At 32.6% G+C, this 20,454-nt stretch overlaps 2 protein-coding genes across 4 annotated transcripts; one reads left to right on the forward strand and one right to left on the reverse strand.

Annotated features, from left to right (window-relative positions):
• Positions 1–5,399: 5,399 nt before the first annotated feature.
• LOC137829671 (LEC14B protein) lies at positions 5,400–11,046 on the forward strand. 3 transcript variants are annotated; one of them, XM_068636534.1, is made up of 11 exons: positions 5,400–5,440; positions 5,615–5,663; positions 6,466–6,995; positions 7,064–7,183; positions 7,283–7,360; positions 7,551–7,727; positions 8,513–8,590; positions 8,892–9,067; positions 9,606–9,764; positions 10,074–10,134; positions 10,640–11,046. In XM_068636534.1, exons 3-11 carry the CDS (start codon positions 6,567–6,569, stop codon positions 10,838–10,840), a joined length of 1,479 nt encoding a protein of 492 aa, XP_068492635.1. In that variant the 5' UTR covers positions 5,400–5,440; positions 5,615–5,663; positions 6,466–6,566; the 3' UTR covers positions 10,841–11,046. The 3 variants fall into 3 exon arrangements, with proteins under 3 accessions (XP_068492635.1, XP_068492636.1, XP_068492634.1); XM_068636535.1 differs by having other exon boundaries at positions 5,414–5,500; XM_068636533.1 differs by lacking the exon at positions 5,400–5,440 and having other exon boundaries at positions 5,455–5,663.
• A 1,786-nt stretch (positions 11,047–12,832) lies between these two features.
• LOC137829672 (DNA damage-repair/toleration protein DRT100-like) lies at positions 12,833–14,889 on the reverse strand. Its single transcript, XM_068636536.1, has one exon. The coding sequence runs from the start codon at positions 14,337–14,339 to the stop codon at positions 13,149–13,151; it is 1,191 nt and encodes a 396-aa protein (XP_068492637.1). The 5' UTR covers positions 14,340–14,889; the 3' UTR covers positions 12,833–13,148.
• Between the last annotated feature and the right edge of the window lie 5,565 nt (positions 14,890–20,454).

Genomic DNA, 20,454 nt, shown 5'->3' on the forward strand with positions numbered 1-20,454 from the left:
CCCTTGTGTGGCTTAGGTTTCATTGTTGTGAGATCTTTCATGTGAATTTCTCTCCGAAAAATCCAACAATAAGATTGTTAAGGAGTAAACTCATAATAGATTTCTATTAACAGATAATCTTCTTTTGTTATTATGGGTTGCTTTTTTAATATGACTATAGACAAGTTAATAACTTAGTATTTACTTTCTCAAATTTTTATAATTTTTCAACATTGGACAAATAAATATACTCTTATAAGATTATGCTAATAATATATCTTTTGATTGTTTAGAGGTTTTGTAGTACAACCTATCCTTGAAAAGGATTTATAGACATCAAATATATTTTAATTGTTGGAGGACTTATTTTTTTCACCAACATAATAAATATATAAACAATAATATGAATGTTTGTAAAAAATATTTATTTTGTATTTATTTGTAAATAATTAATGTTTATCAAATTCAATAAAAAAACTATTAATCTATTAACACATTTATACAACAACACATGAGTTCTAAACATACATATTAATCACTTTACACAAAATAATATATTATGTATTAAAATCACAAGTTATACTATTGTATTCTCCTCCTAATCTTGTAAATATCTTTCCTATTTTTATTGTTCACTATGTTCTTAGCTCATGAAGCCTGATATTAGAGAACTGCTAAATTATAAATTCAATAGTTGGCCTTCAATATAAGTAGCCATTATTGCAACATACATTCGCCTATATTTTAGTGTTGGTCTTCTACTAAATCTGTCGCTTGTGCCCTTTTGCTTAAGGACAACTTCTTTGTTGTGAGTATAGGTATGATATTGTCCCTTTCTCATAATTTAGGTAATAGTCTTCCTTTTTTTCTTTTTTTTCTTTGTCAACTTCTCACTTATACATAGAAGTAACAAAATAAATAAAAATAAAATAAAAACATAATTATCTTTACTTTGTCTCTAATTCCTACTCTCCCTTCAACTTTAGACGTTCCCAAATTCTTCTAGAGATAATATATGAAATCCTTACCACTATCTAATGGTGTTGTTTTTCCTCCAATAAATGTGGTTTAGTCATTTCATTCTTTTTATATATGTTATTATATAGTAGATAATTAGATGATAAATTGGTGATTCATATGTTGGAAATCTCACATCGACTATAGATAATGTCAATGTATTGTATATAGGTGGAGACAATCTCCACCTTAAGCTAGTTTTGTGACTATAAGTTAGAGTTAAATTCACTTTTTAATATAATATTAAAGTCTATAACGAGATTTGTTGGACCTATTGTGTTACCCACTATTAGACTATCCACAAATATTTAGTCTTACACTCAAGATATACATGCATTAACGCGATGCTGATGTATTAAATCTCATATCGACTAAAAATAATATCAATTTATAGTATATACATGAAGATAATCATTACCTATATATTTTATATTTTTTATTGTTCCATTACATTCATCTTATTTTGTAGGATGAAAAATAAGTTGATAATAAATATATGAATACATAACATGTAAATGATTTTATTATATTGTATTAAACTATAAGTGTTTAAAGGAAGTTAAATGTGACAATGTTATCAATATGTAACATTTTAGTACTTACTCATGTTGAACTAAAATTAAAGATACTTGACTTGTATTTATTACATTTATGTTCATGATAAATTAACTTTTTTACTATTAAGTTATATTTCAAAAATCTAAAGTCTTGATTTAGTTAAACATGAACCTATTTCCTTAAGAAAATTGAATTTTGCAAATAATATTATTATATTTCTTTCAGCTTCATCATTATTTTATCATTAATTATCAATACTTTGTCATTTGATATGTAACCTACTTCAACATACACACAAGTGGGATTCATTTAAATTATTACCCCAATTTATAAGATTTGATCATATACATTGTTGGAGTTTAAATTGTTTGTCTTCAAATGAAGATATATAGAGGTTCAATTTCTTTTAGCTTTTGCACAATTTTAACTATTTACTGGACGATAATAACTCACCAATTATTAAATAACAAAAATAGATATTTAATGGATTATTGTGTAAAAAATCAACCCTCCTTTAATACATTTATGGATTCATCTTCTAACCGTCCCTTGATAAAATGTTTGATTTATAATCATTATAAAAACATAACTTCAAACAATACTTATTAAAAAATAAACTATCTTGATTTAAACAGTGAAGAAACGTAAAATTGTTACTATTTCAAATCTATTATTAAGATTTATAAGTAAATATTTCTTTTAGGGAGCATTTTGTTATTCTTACAGATTGTAAGTTTTTCCTCTCCCAATTCTATTTTAGACTTCATCCACCACTACTCAAACATTTTTTTTTTAAAATAAAAAAGTTGTATATTAACATATAATCTAAAGTTAAATTATAAAATAGTAATATAAATTAAATTATTTTTTAAAAAACAAATTTAATAAAACCATTTTTTAAAAATTAATTTTAATTTCATAAGTATAAATAAAATATAAATATATAAAATCAAATTATAAACTATTATTCAATTATTAATGTTTTTTTCCTTAAATGACATTACTTATAATTTGAAGATATTCAAATAAAAGTCATTAATTACAATTATTATCAGTTAGTTAAATAGTATGATACTTTCATTAATAAATAACTAATTAAAATACTTGTATTTATTATCTATAAGAATCACTTAATAAATAAATATATATATATATATATTAAAAAGCGTGCAGCGTGTTTCTATATACGTAAAAATCAAAGTGAAGTAATTTTTATGTTTTAAATTTTATTCTATTGTACTTTCATACAACATTTTTTTTTCATCCACACACTTATCTGCATGTGTTGTCTTTTCCTATGCTAAACAAAAACTTAAAGTGAATTTACAAGTGATTTATTTATAAATATTTTATTAACAAATAAATAACGTCATTTGTACAAACTCCATAATTTTGATGTTTGTCTCAATCATTAACACGAAGATAAATGTAATTAACTTTTTATTATTATTTTGAAACTTTTCTTTTGCTTCCTTACTTTATTCTCAATTCTTAGTTTTTTTACCAAGCAATTTGATTTTAAATAAGAAAAAAATATTTTTATTATGAGATTGAGTAAGTTGTGAATGAGTGTTATGATTTTAGTTGTTTTCATTTAATACTGAAGTCATGTCACCCATACACGAATTCAATTGTTTTTGTATAATATCGAAATTGTATAATTCATATACGATTTCAGTGTAACTTTTAACCTCATTTACTATGACATAAACTTTAGCCTTTTGAATTTTATTAGCACTGAAATTGTTTTTGTTGATCACGATTTCTTCATATAAAGTAGTGTTCTCGAGACACAACTTACTTAATCTAATAATAAAATATATTTTTGCTCATTTTCGTAATTACGAAATAAAATTGCACTATTATGATGAAAAACTCTTGATTCCCACTTCTTTTACTTCAATTCTAACTATTTTCTAATGAAAAAATGTTTGTTCTCTTGAAATAGTATGACACAAAGGTCAAACCATAGAACATTTGTGGATAAAATTCGTTGTAGGTTGAAAAATAATAGTTTAATGAACATGTACATTTTAAGAAGACAATAAGGAATAGTAAAAATACTCTTCTTTTGTAAAAAAACATATTGAATTTGTTCTTTTAGCCCATATTTGGATGATGTTGTTGCATTGTTGATGAGGAATTGGAGACTGAGAAAATGAGTTACTCTAACAGTTTGGATTAGAGGATTTGAATTGATTTGAAAAAAAAAATGGGAGGTGGGAGGGAGGAAGCACCCTATGTGGTCCTACATGGGAATTGGAGATGTGAACATGGATTGAGTTTTGCATGGAAAATGAGTGTTGATAATGTGGTCATTTTTGGAAATCAAAGAACACAACTTTGATGTATCACGGTGCATGCATTTTATTTGAAGTGGTTTATTGTTTGTGTGAAAGGAAAATGTTATAATTGATTAGGTTTCAGTCGATAATCAATTATAATGCATATTGTAGTCAATTAAGTATGGTTAAAGTCGGTGATTAGGCATGCCTTTGTATTTCTTGAAACGTAATCTAATTAATCGATTAGATTTTGACCCTTAACCGAAACCATAAATTGTAATAGATTATACTCCCCAATGTGTGTAAAATTAAGTAGTGAATGATTTATACAATATTGTTAAGATTTGCATAAAATGTTAAGTTTGACTAAAGATGGCATACTTGACAAACTATCTTGTTATTTATATTGAAAAAAAAAATATTTATTCATAGTTTGTAATTTCTGGTAATGAAGTTGCTTTTGCTAATGTTATAGATGTTAATTGATTTTTTTTACAATTGGTAGATATATAATATTGAAATTTGTAAAAAAAATATTAGTTGTAAAAAACTGTTCTCAATAGATGTTACATATATCGTTATTTAGTATTGTAATAAGTTGAAATTATTAATTTTTTTTTGGAAGGGATCATAATGGATTATGTCCCATAATCTAATTGATTAGGATATATAAGTAATTGATTAAAGGTATCCCTATAATTATAATAATCAGTTAAGATTGTTAACTTAATCATTTAGGCTTAGGCTGAGGGTTAGATCATGCTCCCTTCCATACATAATTGATTTTAAATATGATTTATTTTTTCTTTAATTACAAATTTCAAACACAAATATACTAATATATGTATCAATCTTAGTATACAAATATTCATAAATCCTTCACCATTTCAAGATAAGAGTATTTAGATAAATTCATAAATTATACAATATTTTTTTTACATTTTTCAATCACATCAATCACATATTCTACAATTTTTCTAGTCAAATTTATTCACTTTTCATTCATTTTTCTTATATCCAAAGAAGATAATTTTTCACACTTATTAAATCCTTTCTTTTCACTCTCTTTCCACTCGCACCACGTTAAAACACGTTGGGATGTTACCATCCACAAATGTTTAACAAAGTAACATGCATTTAATAGTTTTTCTTTTCTCAAACATAAGCTATTGTTTACCACTGAGTTTAACTTTTATATAATGTTAGTTTAGGATTTTATTTGTTGTCTATTACCCAAAAGTTATTTATAAAACAATTCTTACAAATATTAATCCTTTTTATTTACATACTAATCATAATTACATAACTTTTTTCGTAAATATTACTTGTTTATCCATCAAAACTAAATTTGTTGTAACTCACTGAAATTATTACAAATGATATTTTTTGTTAAAAATGTAATATAACTGTGAATTCAATACTTAAAATCGAAATGACTAATTTATGCGTTCGTAATAATTTACTGAACATATTTAAATTAAGTTTCGAACAGGATATTACACCCTTTTCCCTGCAACAAAAATTTATTTAAATTAAATAAGAAATAAAAAAGAAAGTGGTGGATTTTGAGTTTTGCGGCTTCTTCTCCCTGCACATGCAAGGTAGAGAATTTTCTTCCCCTTCACCCTCACTCACCCACCCACTTTATCCAATATTTAATGGTAACAGTGACATTATGCATATATCTTGGTTTGGATGATTGATTGCATTTTATTTGTGTGCCAAAAGCAGAAAATCCCTCTAATGTTACCCTTTTTGTTGCATATATTCCTCAGAATCGTCCCACACAAACCTTAAATCACTCTCAGCCAAAGCTCTCAAGAGGTATCACTAGTCACCATTCACTATACTATTTATTATTATGTCAAAGATTTGCATCATTAAACCGTGAATGCTTTCTCTTATTCATTTTTATTCATATTAATTGTGACTCTCCAAGCCACTCTACGCCAATTCCTCTCTTTGACGTTTCAGTTGACTTTTGCTTTGTTCTAATGATGATTTTACCTATTCGTGGTGGAATTTCTGTTGTTAGGGATGAGGGGAATTGGGGGATATTTCCTAATTGATTCCTGTTTGTGGTTGCTTTCTCGTCAAATTTTAGTTTCTGAGGATGTCCACGATGTTTCTGGTCTGGAACATGGAAAGGGTTTTGAGTCCCGCGAGGTGGACTTGTTTTAGTTTCGTAAATACTCTTCAGAATTAGGAATGTTATGCTGTTTACCGAAATTGCCGTGCTCTCTGGAACCTTATATGGGTAGTCAGAAGGTTGTTGAATTTCTGTAAATTAAAAACACAATAAACCAAACCAATCCAAATTAAGTTGAAGAAGGCCAAGTTCTGGAGAAGAAAATAAAAAGTAAAACGAATACTATTTTCTTATCTCATAAATTAAAATTAGTTTAGCAGAAGTTAAAATCAGTTTTTGGAAAAGCTATAGGAGAGTCATAGTGCAGATGTTTTTCTCAGGGAAAGAGCTTAGCTTGGGTCAACTGTAGTGTTTAACTTTCAAGGCGAGAAATGAAACAGATTTATCTTTGACTTCTCGTTGTTTCATTTTTTTTCCTTTGCTAATGATGGTTTCTAAAATTTAAATCTAAAATTTACTCACTTTTTGTGGCTATAGCTTCTTTGTTTGTAGGTTTGACGAACGCGGTTTTTATGAAGATTTTGCAGAAATTAAGATGCTCCAGCATTACAAAGTTTTGTGTGTTTCTGTGAATAGTTATGAATGCCTCAGCCAGTGCCCTCTACATTGACGAAATGGGTTATGCTATGAGTAGACTGGAGATAGATTCTGATCATTGTGAAGATGGAAATGCCATCCATGAAGATTCTAGCAGTGGACAGTCTAAAATGCCATCAACGTTTTTGGACAATGAAATTGCTCAGATAACAAAGCTGAAGTCAACCCCCCATCAACAATTAGTCCAAGTTGGAACTGGAAGGCCACAATTGCCTGTTTCTCCTGTGAAGATGCTGGCAGGTCGGGAGTCAAATTACTCAGGACGGGGAAGGTTTTCTTCAGCCGATCGCTGCCATCTTTTGAGCAGATATTTGCCTGTAAATGGTCCCTGGCTTATTGACCAAATGTCTAGTCGGGCATATGTATCCCAGTTTTCAGCTGATGGTTCTCTTTTTATTGCTGGGTTCCAGGTAAAATGTTATTTGCTTCAACCTTAAATGCATGCTATAGTTTTGATTACAATTAAATCACTTTGCAGGGAAGTCACATAAGAATATACGATGTGGACAGAGGTTGGAAAGTTCAGAAGAACATTCTAGCTAAAAATTTGAGATGGACAATCACCGATACATGTCTTTCACCTGATCAACGCTATTTGGTAAGTTACTGGGTCTACATCCTTTTATTCCATTTTTTTTTTCTGTAAAGGTATTATTATCAGGCTTTTTCTTACGGCATCTGCACTCTTCAATTTCAGGCTTATGCCAGTATGTCACCCATTGTGCACATTGTAAATGCCGGATCTGCTGAAACAGAGTCCCTAGCAAATGTTACAGTATTCACATCTAACACTACTCCTCTTTTTGAATTTCATAAATACTGCAATTCTTTTTTAATGCTATCAAATATTACAGAGCTATAGATAATGAAAAATTAGATTTTCAAGCTATCTATTGGTATATTGATTCTTTTTAGTGATATTCCTTTTCCTATCTGTAATGTACGTTTATTTCTTCTAAATGCAGGAGATACATGATGGTTTAGATTTTTCATCAACTGATTATGGAGGCTACTCATTTGGAATTTTCTGTGTGAAATTCTCAAAAGATGGAAGAGAATTAGTTGCTGGAAGTAGTGATAATTCTATATATGTGTATGATCTTGAAGCAAATAAGATCTCACTTCGAATTTTAGCACACACGGTATTGCTACTAGGCACAACTATTTATTTAGTTTCATATAACTTGGCCTATTGTTTGATATCTATTGGTTTATGTAATTATGTTGCAGAAAGAATTAAGTTTCTTGATTTCATAATATAATTGCAGTCTCGACAGATAGAACTAATTGTGCATAACATGAGGGGCCAATTTTATATTCTGTACGATGGATTGCTCTACTGGTTATACACCATTTTATGTATTGGCTGTGCCTTTACGGTAGTGTCTGTGAAATTCTATTTGAGGTTTTGTGTCATTGATGTATTCGTAAATAGAACTTAAAATTTATAATAAATTTGGAGAATGTGGGTAGATTTTCGTATCCTAAGGTGGAATCTTAATTTTATTCGTAGCTTCTTTTTGAGCTTATAATACATGTTTACTTTTCTTGCTTAAGTGCATAACTCAAGATCATTTGAGAGAATAGGTTTGATTGTAAAATAGGGAATTACCGTTGAAATATATGGAAGACTAACAAATATGATTCACTATGTTGGTGTAGAAGAAAGGAATAATATTCCAGAGATGGTATGAATGATCTGGCTGGAGAACCACACTTATTCTCAGTATCCCTACCTCCCCCCAAGCTACCAAAAGAAATAAAAAAAATGTCCAAGCCGAAATAAGTATTGGATTGGACTTATGTGATATGTCATTTTTTTCATTTTTGTATAGGAATTATTTTCCTGTTGCTCTGACCTCTGATGGTTCAAAAATATTAACCAATCATAGAGGTTCTAACATTTGGTTTTCATTTTATGTTGCAGTCTGATGTGAACACTGTATGTTTTGCTGATGAAACTAGCCATCTTATTTACTCCGGGAGTGATGATAGTTTTTGTAAGGTTTGTTCAACACCATAAGATGATTTTTTTTTGTCAAGATATTATGTTATTTTTCCCTGAATATCCACAACTTTTTATTTTAAATGGAAGTGGTGGCACCTTTTTACACAGGAAGTCAATCTCATAGTCATACAAGGTTAAATAAATATTGGACCTGAAAGTTGTTATTAGTTAAGTGCGGTGGTTCTTCTCTTTGACCATAGTCACTCATTTCAGAAATTCCATGAATAATCATTAGAGTTGTTTTAGTTTCTCTTTGATTGTTGGTGAAGAAAAAATTCTAATATACAAGTTTGGTTAGGTCTGGGATCGGCGTTGCTTGATTGCTAAAGGCAAGCCAGCAGGGGTATTGATGGGACACCTTGAGGGCATTACATTTATTGATACTCGTGGAGATGGGCGTTATTTCATTTCAAATGGTAAAGATCAAACCATCAAGCTCTGGGACATACGCAAAATGTCATCCAATGTTACCTGGTATGCTCCCCACCCACCGACCCACCTCTAATATTCTGATGCGCACATTTCTTCTTAACGTGTGTGGAATAAAAAGCACGAGTTAAGGTCATTATAGGATAATATTAGCTGATGAGTTTTGCAATGGTACCCAAATTATCGTAAGGTATCATGTTGGAATTTGAATTTATATTAATTCTTAATCTATAGGCTAATTATGATATATTATCTGATTATGAGACTGATTTTTTTTTTTGAATTATCTATGAAGCGTTATCACTACATTCTTTTCAATGGAAAATACTGAAAGTTTTTTTATAATTTTGTTACAGAATGATGTGTCATGTTGGACTCATGCTTCTGTCTCTATTTGTGTTTGCATGCCTGTGTGGGTAATTCAAGCTCCGATAATGATTTTCAGAATTCAGTCTTGCATGTGATATTTATAGATTTTTAATCTAGCTAATGAAGTCTGTTCCTCTCCGAGATTATGTTGTTTCTTGATGAAATTGTTGTCTATTCATTGACATACTATAACAGAACTTTCTCTCTATTCCAGTAATCCTGGGTATAGGAGTTACGAATGGGATTACAGGTGGATGGATTATCCACCCCAAGCAAAAGACTTGATTCACCCTTGTGATCAATCAGTGGCTACTTATAGAGGTCATTCGGTCTTGCGCACTCTTATCCGCTGCTATTTCTCTCCAGCTTTTAGGTGAGCACTGAGGTGGCCTTGCTCTGTAATAATTCTTCATTTTCTTGTCTTGACCCTCTTTTGATCTTTTTCTTAAAGCTTCAATTATTTGTCAAAGTCAATCAAACTGTTTGTAAAAGCGTGTTTGGTTTTCTGAGGGGGAAGAATAAAAACAAGTTCTGTCAGGTTCATATTTGGACCAGCATGCAGCTTGCTTAATCATATTAATTATTGTATTTTTAAACTGGTTTTCTCCAGCAGTATCTTTTGACGTCTATATCGTTTGGGGATTTGATTAATGTTAGCCTGATATTATCCTCAAATTTACAGCACTGGGCAGAGGTACATCTATACTGGATCACACAACGCATGTGTTTTCATATATGATTTGGTATGTAATTTAATTTCTTCTGCTCTAGCTTGCATTATATCCATATTGGCATTTTATTTAGGTACGAGTTACCAAAAAGTATATTTTATAACCAATTTTATGACATCAGTTACCATTATATTAAACGGTAATCCACCCTTTTTATGTCTACCCTTGTTAATTTTTTATTAAGTTCAAAATGTGGATTATTATGTATTTGAACATGAGTGATAATACTAAGGTTTGAGTCTTCATTACCCGTAAATGGCTTGCATAAAAGGAAACAGATCACATGAATACCCTTTCTGATTCAACCTAAAACTCCACTACCTGGCTACTGTTAATAAAATTGTTGCGGAAGAGCGATGTGACGTCATGTATATCCTCTTGGGCACTATGCATGAAAAAACTACATAATCAGGAAATTTTGAAGTTAGATTGAACTGCTGTCTGTTTATTTTACAAAGAATAAACACACAAAAAAAAGTTCAAGCTGGTTCTCTTTTAATGGTATAATTCACTACAGGTGACCGGAGCTCAAGTTGCGACACTGAAGCACCATAAATCACCTGTGAGAGATTGTAGTTGGCACCCTTTCAACACTATGCTCGTTAGCTCTTCTTGGGATGGTGATGTGGTGAAATGGGAATTTGCTGGGAGTGGTGATAGACCAGCCTCTTTGACCAAGAGGGCATGGAAAAGACACTTTTACGATGAATACATATGATGTCAGTCGAATCAGTTATGGAATGATCTGGGGGATGCATACCCTGTTGTTAATGAACATGTATAGGACGTTTTGACATAATAAGGCATGACATGAACAGCCACAAGGTCTTGGTACATAAATAACCATGTAAATTGAGATTGGAATTGATTCATTAATACGCTTTACCTGGAACAAATTATTAATATTGTACAATGTGTCATTAATTGGTGCGGTCTTCTTGTGGTGAACCTAGACTCCTGCATGGTGCTTTGGCTGAATCATTACACGTACACTGTACCCCTAATTATGCTGGGTCGCCTTTTATGAAAATCAGGAATAAAGCTAATAATGCTTCTGGTAGTTCGTAGTTAGGACGTTCTCCTCCAGATAGCTGTAAAGCATAGAAAAAACAGTGACAGAATATATATTTGCCCAAACGCCACTGCCAAGATGCCTATATCACTGTGGTTGTGCCGTTGTGGATATCATGAGAATCTTAACTCGGTTCTCATCCTTTGTTGTCTTGTCTTGGTGATTTATCGTATTATTTTCTTTGTCATGATACCTTGGTTCCTTGATTTTGATTGATCTTACAATAATTGTTATAGAAGAGCAGGTTGATTTATTTATGCATGCCTTTTAAAAGTAAAAGTGTTCCAAAAATTATGAGTTTTAACCTTTTAAAGAATGGAGAAATGTCTCATATTATTGGCCTTTGATAGCTTTTTCTCCGAAAGGGCCATACTTCCGAAGGCGCTATGTTAACAAATTGTAAAACTATGGGGGACCCTCTCTCTGCTGTCTAGGTATTGGTAAAGCAAAGATGTTATTCTAAGCCACAGACAAATTATAAGATGATAAAACGTGAGGTTCCACAAAGAAAATGAGTGAAATGTCGAGTAAATTAAGTACACCCAGTACGATGAAGGCAACGATACATAGAGGATTGGGTTGGGGCCTCCAGCAGAAAAAGTCTACATGTTTCATTTTTTTTGGCGACAACGGTCTGATAAAATTTTAACAAATAATTTATTATTTAAAGGCAAATTGCAAAAGATTATTATTTAGTACCATTCCCCAGAAGATTTTCCATGTGAAGATTCCGGAAGGATTGGCTACAAAAAATAGAAGTTGAACTTGATAATAGATTTAATCATATATTAGCAGATATAGAGATGCATTATGCCAAAGTATTTGACGCATGACCTGACCTAGAACATCCAATCTAATAAGGCAACAACCCGAGACAGACAGTTAAATATAATACAAGAGGTTGTGGATTTGACGGTGTGCCCTCTGCTAAACTAATTCCACCATAGCTAAACTTGGTTCTTTTTTCCTGTTTCCATTCACATTTACTTTTTCTATTATTATTCTTTGACGTTAGCTGCTTCCTGTGCCCTTTTGTAAGTTTAATCCAACCTACCTAATCTCAGTTCTTTTTTTCTTGTTTTTTTCACATTTGCTTTTTACCGTGATGATTCCTTTGTCGCCACACTCCACACAGAGGGCGGAAAAAGAGAAAGAGTGTCAGTCCAGACCCAAGACTCAAAAGGCTTCACAATTGCAATGCAAAAAAGATATCCACAAATGGTTGTCGTCCCTACAACCATTTTCCATTGTAGGGAGCAGCGACTCGTGCCCATAGAAAGCTTAAAAAGCTGAAGAAACGGTAATTGCACCGAATGGCCACCACTCCATTTCCCCCAAAAAGGATAGATACAATCTGAAATTTGTAATCATGTGTCACACAACTCTTCCAAAAATAACCCAAAAAAATGATGGAACAGTAACCAATTGGCATTCATCTCACCAAAGTTTCCATCACCACTATTCTCATCCAATATGTACCAGGTGCCAATGCCATACCACTGTGTAATCATTAGAACCATAGCAGGCAGCATTTTATTAAATGAGCATAGAAGAATGAAAAAAAATAGTTTCCCAATGGCAAGATACCAGTGATGACAATAAAAAAAAAAGATAATGAAAATATTAACTCACAGGAGATGACAACATAGAGTTTTAACTGATTGAAATAACAATAATGATAAATAATTTTTGCTTTTGTTTATCCTAATGGACCAATCATATTACATCAGTAATATAGATAATAATCATAACATATATGATTCGAGAAGCTCCTGCACCAAAACAGCTAAATTATCTAAATCTAATCCAAAAATATTCACAATCTTCGTATTATTCATCCCCTCATAATTATCACAAAATTAAATAATAATGAATAAAAAGGGCAAGAAAAGAAATAAGGAAGAAGGAAAAGGGTAAGTATTTGACTTGATGGGTCGGGTCGGCTCAGGTCGGGTCAGGTTTTCAACTGGTTGCACTGCGTAGTAGGCCTGGTTTTCTGCTTGCCAGCCCTCAAGGGGCAGGGCGTCTCTACGGGCGGGACCATGCAATTATACTGCAGACACAGGGAGCTTCTCTCTGGAATCACCGCCGTTGGGCTTATCTCAATCCCTGTCAGATAGTTATGCTGCAAGTAAAGTATCTGAATGCTCGCGTCCAGCAACCGCTCCACGAAGCTAGCTGGTACCCGACCCGTGAACCGGTTGTTGTTCAGGTACAGGTACTGCACGCTCGCCAGCATTGGCGATATCTGACCGGACAACCGGTTGTAACTAAGATCAACGGTCGGAATGGACACCTGATCAACGGGCTGGACTGGACCCGAGAACTGGTTCCTCTCCAGCTGCAGATTCGTGAGAGGGAAGGAAAAGATCCGGTCCGGGATTGGGCCCGTGAACTGGTTGAGACTAAGGTCCAAATAGTTAAGCTGGTCGAGACGGCTCAGGAGGTGGTCCATTGGGCCGGTCAGCTTGTTCCAGGCCAGGGAGAGGTACTGCAGAGAGGGAGGGAGCGAGTTGGGGGGTAGCGAACCGGATAGAGAGTTATGCTTTAGGTCCAGACGTGTTAAAGTGTGTGACTCGAACCGAGGGAGCGAACCGGAGAGGCGGTTATGACAGAGGATCAAGTTGGTTAGCTCCGGTAGGGATCCCACGGTTGGAGGAATGCGTCCGGTGAGTTGGTTGTAGCTGAGATCGATGGTTCTGAGGCTGCGTAACTCGCCGAGCTTGGTCGAAATTTCGCCGGAGATGAAGTTGCGGTTGACGCCAAAGAACCTGAGGTTCTTCAAACCGGAGAGGGATTCCGGGAGAGGACCGTAGATTCTGCCGGGGACAACGGTGAACTCGGCGAGCGCGGATAGCTTGCCGAGGGCGGGGTCGAGGCGGCCGGTGAGTCCGGGGGAGCCAGCCCTGGGATCGCCGAGGTTGAGGGCGATGACCTTGTCGGAGTCGCAGTAAACCCCGGCGAAGTTGCATGGGTCAGCGGTAAAATCCCAGGAGGAGAAGAAATGGGAACCAGGCATGTCTTCGAGGGCTTTACGAATGGATTGCAGAGCGAGGAAATCAGCAGGGTCTAAAATAGCTTCCACATGTAGAAAAGAGACTAAAAAGAAAAGGAGAAAACCGCAAGCATAGGAGCAGTTGGCCATTGAAGCTCCGACGGAGGAAGTAACAGAAAAAAGGGTTTTATAGAGAAAAGAGGAAGAGATTGTTTTGTGGTTGAATGGAAGTGGAAGTGGATCAACGAAGATGTAATAGTGAAAGGGGTTATGTAAAGAAGGAGATTAGGCTTGCAGGAAAAGCAACTCACACTACACCACTGTATCAGAATGAAGGAATGAATGAATGAATCTTTTTGTGATGGCTTCTCAGAGAAGGCGCAATGGTAATCACTTCTTCTTTTTTCCTTTCTTTCTACTTCCTACTCTTCCTCTTCCAACCAACCAAACCTCCGCTTAATCAATAATAATCATTTTTTATTATTTTTTTCTTTCTTGGGAACAGTTTCCATCAAACGGTTGTCCGATCCTATTTGGCATCCCTGCCTCAGCCTCGGCTCCCACGTCATCTTCCTCCGCACCTTTGCTTCGCCTCTCTTTCTCTCCCCAACCACATGCCAAACCTTTAGCTACAGCAGCTGTCAAAATGATTGGATCGCTTCGACACGGGGAAAATACATCACACGTGTTTCTCCAAACAAAGCTTATGTGAGAATGGACGCTGCAACTCTTTTCCTTAAATATATTAAAATTACTCCTAAATCTTATCACGCAATTCTTTCATAAAATACTAATATTTACTAATTATCTTATCACACCTAATCTCATGCTAAGAAATTAAATAAATATAAAAAAAATTAAACAAACACATAAGAATAAATAAACGTCAAATTTAATTAAAGAGAATCACACACTTGTATCTATTAATTTTCTTTAATTTCTTTAAAGAGAAACTAATTGTTTATCTGAAGAGAATTAATTTTACTTTTCAAAATAAGAGGAAAAAAACATTAAATTTTTTCCCTATCTCCTTTTTTCTGGTTTGCTTGCTGCCTACTCAATTTTTTTTTACACTAAAATAATTATTAACCAATGTAGAAGTGAGGGAAAAGCCCAAAAAAAAGTGGGTAGGAAGATTGTCAGAAAGTGTGGGGGCTCTTGAGTGAATGACAGCTAAGCTATGAAGTTAGGGTTATTTAATTTCACCCAATTCTTCTTCAAAGCTTCTTCCATACTATTTTATTACTGTGTAGCAAAACAGATCATAACAAATAATAAATGTGTATTCCTTTGTTTTGCTTCCAGCTCTGTTTCATGTTTCATTTCATGTACGCAAAATACGATCCAATACATCAGGATTCAGGAGTTTTATATACTTGATGATGCATTAGTTCCATTATTAATAATTAATACATCTTTTTTTCTCTTTTTTACTTTGTTGTGATATGTGCACAGTGTGGGAATAAACCAACAAACACTTTTTTACCCTTTTTTTCTCTCTCTTGCTCATAAGAAAATAAACACACACTAATATCTCTCTTTTCCCTTGGATAAAAGGAGGTGGTTTGAAGGTGAAGTAAGCGAAGTCAAAGACAATTTTGGTCAAAGATATGCATGCTCCAAAGCTTGTTTCATAATCCACATTCATCACTGAGCTTTCACCAATTACAGTGTGGAACAACGAATTTATTCCCCCCTTTTATTCTTGAGTACAGAATGTAAGTCAACATAACAGAATCAATTCAGCTACTTCATGTGCTCCCCTGTGTACCAAGGGAAAGTTTGTTTCGTTTTCCTAAAATTCTTCACCTTTTCTTCCATAGCTATATTTCTATCCTCTGTTCACCCCTTTCATTTGCTAAAACTGTCTCAGCTCTATTTGCGTGGATCAAAAGCTATACAGCTGTAAAATCAAGTTACACTTTTAAACCCCCCAAAAAATTGAAAGTAACCCCAATAAAGCAATTTGAGGTTGCAGTAGAACTACATATAAGATATGTGATGAATTTTATCAAAAGTTTCAGATTGATGAAAGCGTTTATGATTAATCTTTTCATTAAAAAACAGTGACTAAATTGTATTTTAACTGTAAAATGTAATATCTGACTTAAAATCACCACCAGATTAACTATTCTGACTCAGATATATTAATTATTCCAGCAATAATGTTTCTAACAATCACCCAGTGACTGATAGTTGGAGAGTTAGTTTAATAACTATACCCAACTAAAAAAAGAAAGGAATTACTATAGCCCAGCACTCTGAAATCTACGGTTATTAATGATCTTTTCTACTACACGCACTCCTTTACGTAAAGAGCAAGGTTGGTCTCAACCCCACAAGAAAATTTCATGTTCTATAATTTATTGTTCTCTAACCTAATACCTAACTAAGATTTGGTTAAATTGAGAAGGGTATGACCTCTGGTTGAAATGGGTGAAAAAATGGCTTTGGGGAAATCGCGAGTTATCTCAGACAAAAACATGAATGCATGTAACAAAACACAACCTGTCTAGATATTGATATGGTCGATAGATGTGTGTGCACCTCAAACTCAAATCCAGCCAAGCAACATACGGACAAAGTTAGAAAGCATTTTTATTTTGTAATAGAATAATGTCTCTGATGAATTTGGTCCCAATATACATGTATGTATATGTGTGTGTAGGTATCCAATTAAAAACAGTGAGACATAAATTATTTAGCATAGAATATGGTGGGAGGCACTTGAGAGGAAAAAAATCCACATGACCTCCAAATGGTCCTGTTTGAAGTTTCGTACACCAACCACAACAACCAAAAGACCTACTTATTCTGGTACATGTAGTGTCTAATTTAAGGAGTTTGAGGGTGTGCCTTTTGAGAGTTGCGTGGTGATTACTCTACTCTAGTGTGTTCATCTCGTATGCTTATTAATGTAACTTCCTTCTTCTGTCTTTTTCTTCCAGCTTTCTGCTGTCATCCCTCTGCCTTATCTTTTCCACCACATTTTTTAGCTCTAACCCTCTTAATTCCCAATCAACTAACTTTTCCTACTCAACATAGCTAACCAATCTAATATAATATCTAAGTAAATGTAGTTTGATGGTATAACTTAAGTGTTGTTACATTGGATATGTGTTTGGTTTTACTATTGAAACTTTTACTCCAGGTTTCAGAGTGTAAACTAGAGAAGTTATTTAAAATAGTTGTAGTTTGATTCAACCTGTAATACAGCTGTATGTCCAAGATTTAGATTGCATTGTTTCTATACCTAATATAAGGATGAAAACAATTATAGATACGACAATTTATTTAATATTTTCTATAAAGATCAAATTGATGATAGTGAGAGACTTGTCATTTTAAGGCAGGGATTAGTCATCACTTTTGTCCCCTCCCTCAAAATGTCCTTCATGATCAAGAATTTCATTTCTATAGGATACTTAAAAAAAGTTAACTATTTACTAAATGTTTTGTTTAACTTCTTCAATATAACTTTCTTGCGAGTAATCAATTTTATGGTCTTTTATTGATTGAATTTAATTTGATCGAAGGTTGTATGCATATAACAAGTCTTAGTCAAGTGACACACTTGAGGCTTAACCGTAAACATTTGTAACCAAATGATTAAAACTCTAAGATAAATAAGATTAGAAATGATAAATTGGAAAACAAAAGTAAAGAAAAAAATAAACTAAAAAATTAAATATACTTCATAACTTTAAATTTCCTTTTTTACCAATCACTTTAATTCTTTTATACTATTTTTTTATTTATTATATTTCTTCTTGTTAAATGATGTCTTCAATTCTCTCTTCATATGGTATGTCTTTGAGGTGTAGATTATAGTAGTCACTGACCATTTGTTGTTATTGTTTTACCTTCAATTTTAATCAACTGTGTATTGTGCTATCTCATCAATGGGTGACTTATAAATAATACATGGTGACAAAGACATAACAATCATTAGGTGTGTGCTTCTGTGTTTGTTTATTTCTCTTTACTTGTTCGCTGATTTTGATTTTTTGCACAATAAACTAGTATTAAAAGTTTTAATTTGATCACTTTTTTTTGTATTGCTTAGTGATAAAAAATAATGTTGTAAGAATATGGGCATCACATCTAAGATTGAGAAACTCAGTAGGAAGAATAACTTTAACTCTGGAAGATCAAAATAAGGGTATTGCTTAAGGAACAAGGATTGTGAGCAACATTTTCTTGTAGTACACTGCCACACATTGGAAATTTAATATCGGAGCAACAAGATGAAATTTTGAATTCAATTATTCTTCTTTATGTGAAAAATGAAGGTTTTTTTATGAAGTTGTTAAAAAATAGACTTTGTTTGGGTTGTGGCTAAAATAGGAGAAACTCTTCATGACAAAATTAATTCCCAACAAGTTTGAAGGCTCTTTGAATTATGTATGAAGGAGGGTACACCACTCGAGGCTTATCTTGATGAGCTTAACTATATTCTGATGGAGCTACGAGATATCAACTTAAAGGTAGATGACAAAGATGCTACAATGATTTTATTACCCTCTCTTATGCCATCCTATGAGAACCTAGTTAGTTCTCCAAGTATAGAAAATTATTGCATTACACTTGAAGATGTTAAGTCTAAGTTTTGTATAAGGGAGCTTCACCACAAAGGCATTGAATAATAATGATGAAGCATCATCCAACATATTGGTAGCTTTCAAGAATGACAATAAAGTCAAGAAGTAGAGAAAGGAATAAGTCCAAAGGATGTGCAACTACAAGTAGCCCATTACAAGAAAAATTGCATAAGAATGGTAAGTAAGAATCAAGTAGCCACCACTACTAATAATGAAACCTCATCTAAAAGTGACTTGGTGTTTTGTGTTGTTTCATAACAACATGCGTTTGATTATTGAGTCCATGACTTAGGTTGATCCTTTCACTTATGTCCTTATAGGGACTAATTTAACATGTTCAAAAACATTGATATTGAAAATGTGTTGATGTGAATAATGTTGCATCCAAGACAATAGGTATATGATTTGTTCAAATACATATGCATAATGGCATAGTTTGAACTCTAACCAATGTCCAATATGTTTTTAAGTTGAAGAAAAACCTTATATTCATTAGAATCATGAATAAGAAAAGTTATGCATGCCACACAGAAGGTGTAATGATGTAAATAAAGAAGATGGATGGTTCTATTGTTATGCAAGAAACCAAGGAAACAAATATGTACATTCTTTATAGATTGTTTATAGCATAGTTTGTTGTTATATTCTAGTCTAATACATCCATTAGTTCACTATGGTATATGCATCTTGGCCACATGAGTGAACATGGTTAAAATATCTTGTCCAAACAAGGATCACACCCAGAAGAAACACTTTCAATGTCAAAGGAAATACATCTAGAAGATGATTAAATGAATTTAGGATGGAAAGTGTTAAAGCTATGAGCCTAATTTTGACGTCCATATTATTTTTAAGTTCAATTCTATGCAAACAAATTCAGATAAGTGTTACATAACTTGTGTTCCTTATATGAGTGTGGTTGGAAGCTTGATATATGTTATGGTGTACACAAGATCAAACTTGGCACGAATAATCAGTTTGGTGTATTCGTGGGTAGATATACGAGTAATCAATGGAAGGAACAATGACACGTCGTGAAACATATCTTAAAATACTTTAAAGGAATGAATGACATTAGTTTCATCTTCAATTGTAATGTACCCTTGGTTGGTTCTTTGATTCTAATTGTGCTACAAATTTTGACAATAGATAATATGTTATTGGTTACATGTTTATGATTGGAAGGCCTTTAATTTTTTAGAAAGTTACTCTCAAACCTTAAGTAACCTTTTGTACTATGTACTAGATTTTGTAACCTAAGTAATTTTAAAGCTGAACTCATATATATAGAGAGGGAGAGAGAGGGGGGAGAGAGAGATATTACTAATCACTAATCAATAATAATATAAATCAATATACATTTTAATAAACAAATTATTATGATTTACATTTTAAAGTATCTATTTTATTGTAATTTAGAGTGATTAATATTAAATTAAAAAGAAATTTATCATACGACAATTTGTGATTAACAAAGTAAGCTTTTCTGTCCATATTCTTTTTCTCTCAATATATATATATATATATATATATATATATATATATATATAATAAATGTATAAAAAGATATTTATTATTTGAAATGTAAACATTTTTTGTATAAGCTCTTTCTATGAAGAAAATAAAAACTTTTTGGCTAGTAATTCTTTTGGACTTATAGGTTT

This window comes from Phaseolus vulgaris, chromosome 7, assembly GCF_000499845.2.
Source record: "Phaseolus vulgaris cultivar G19833 chromosome 7, P. vulgaris v2.0, whole genome shotgun sequence".
In the NCBI taxonomy this organism is placed as follows: domain Eukaryota; kingdom Viridiplantae; phylum Streptophyta; class Magnoliopsida; order Fabales; family Fabaceae; genus Phaseolus; species Phaseolus vulgaris.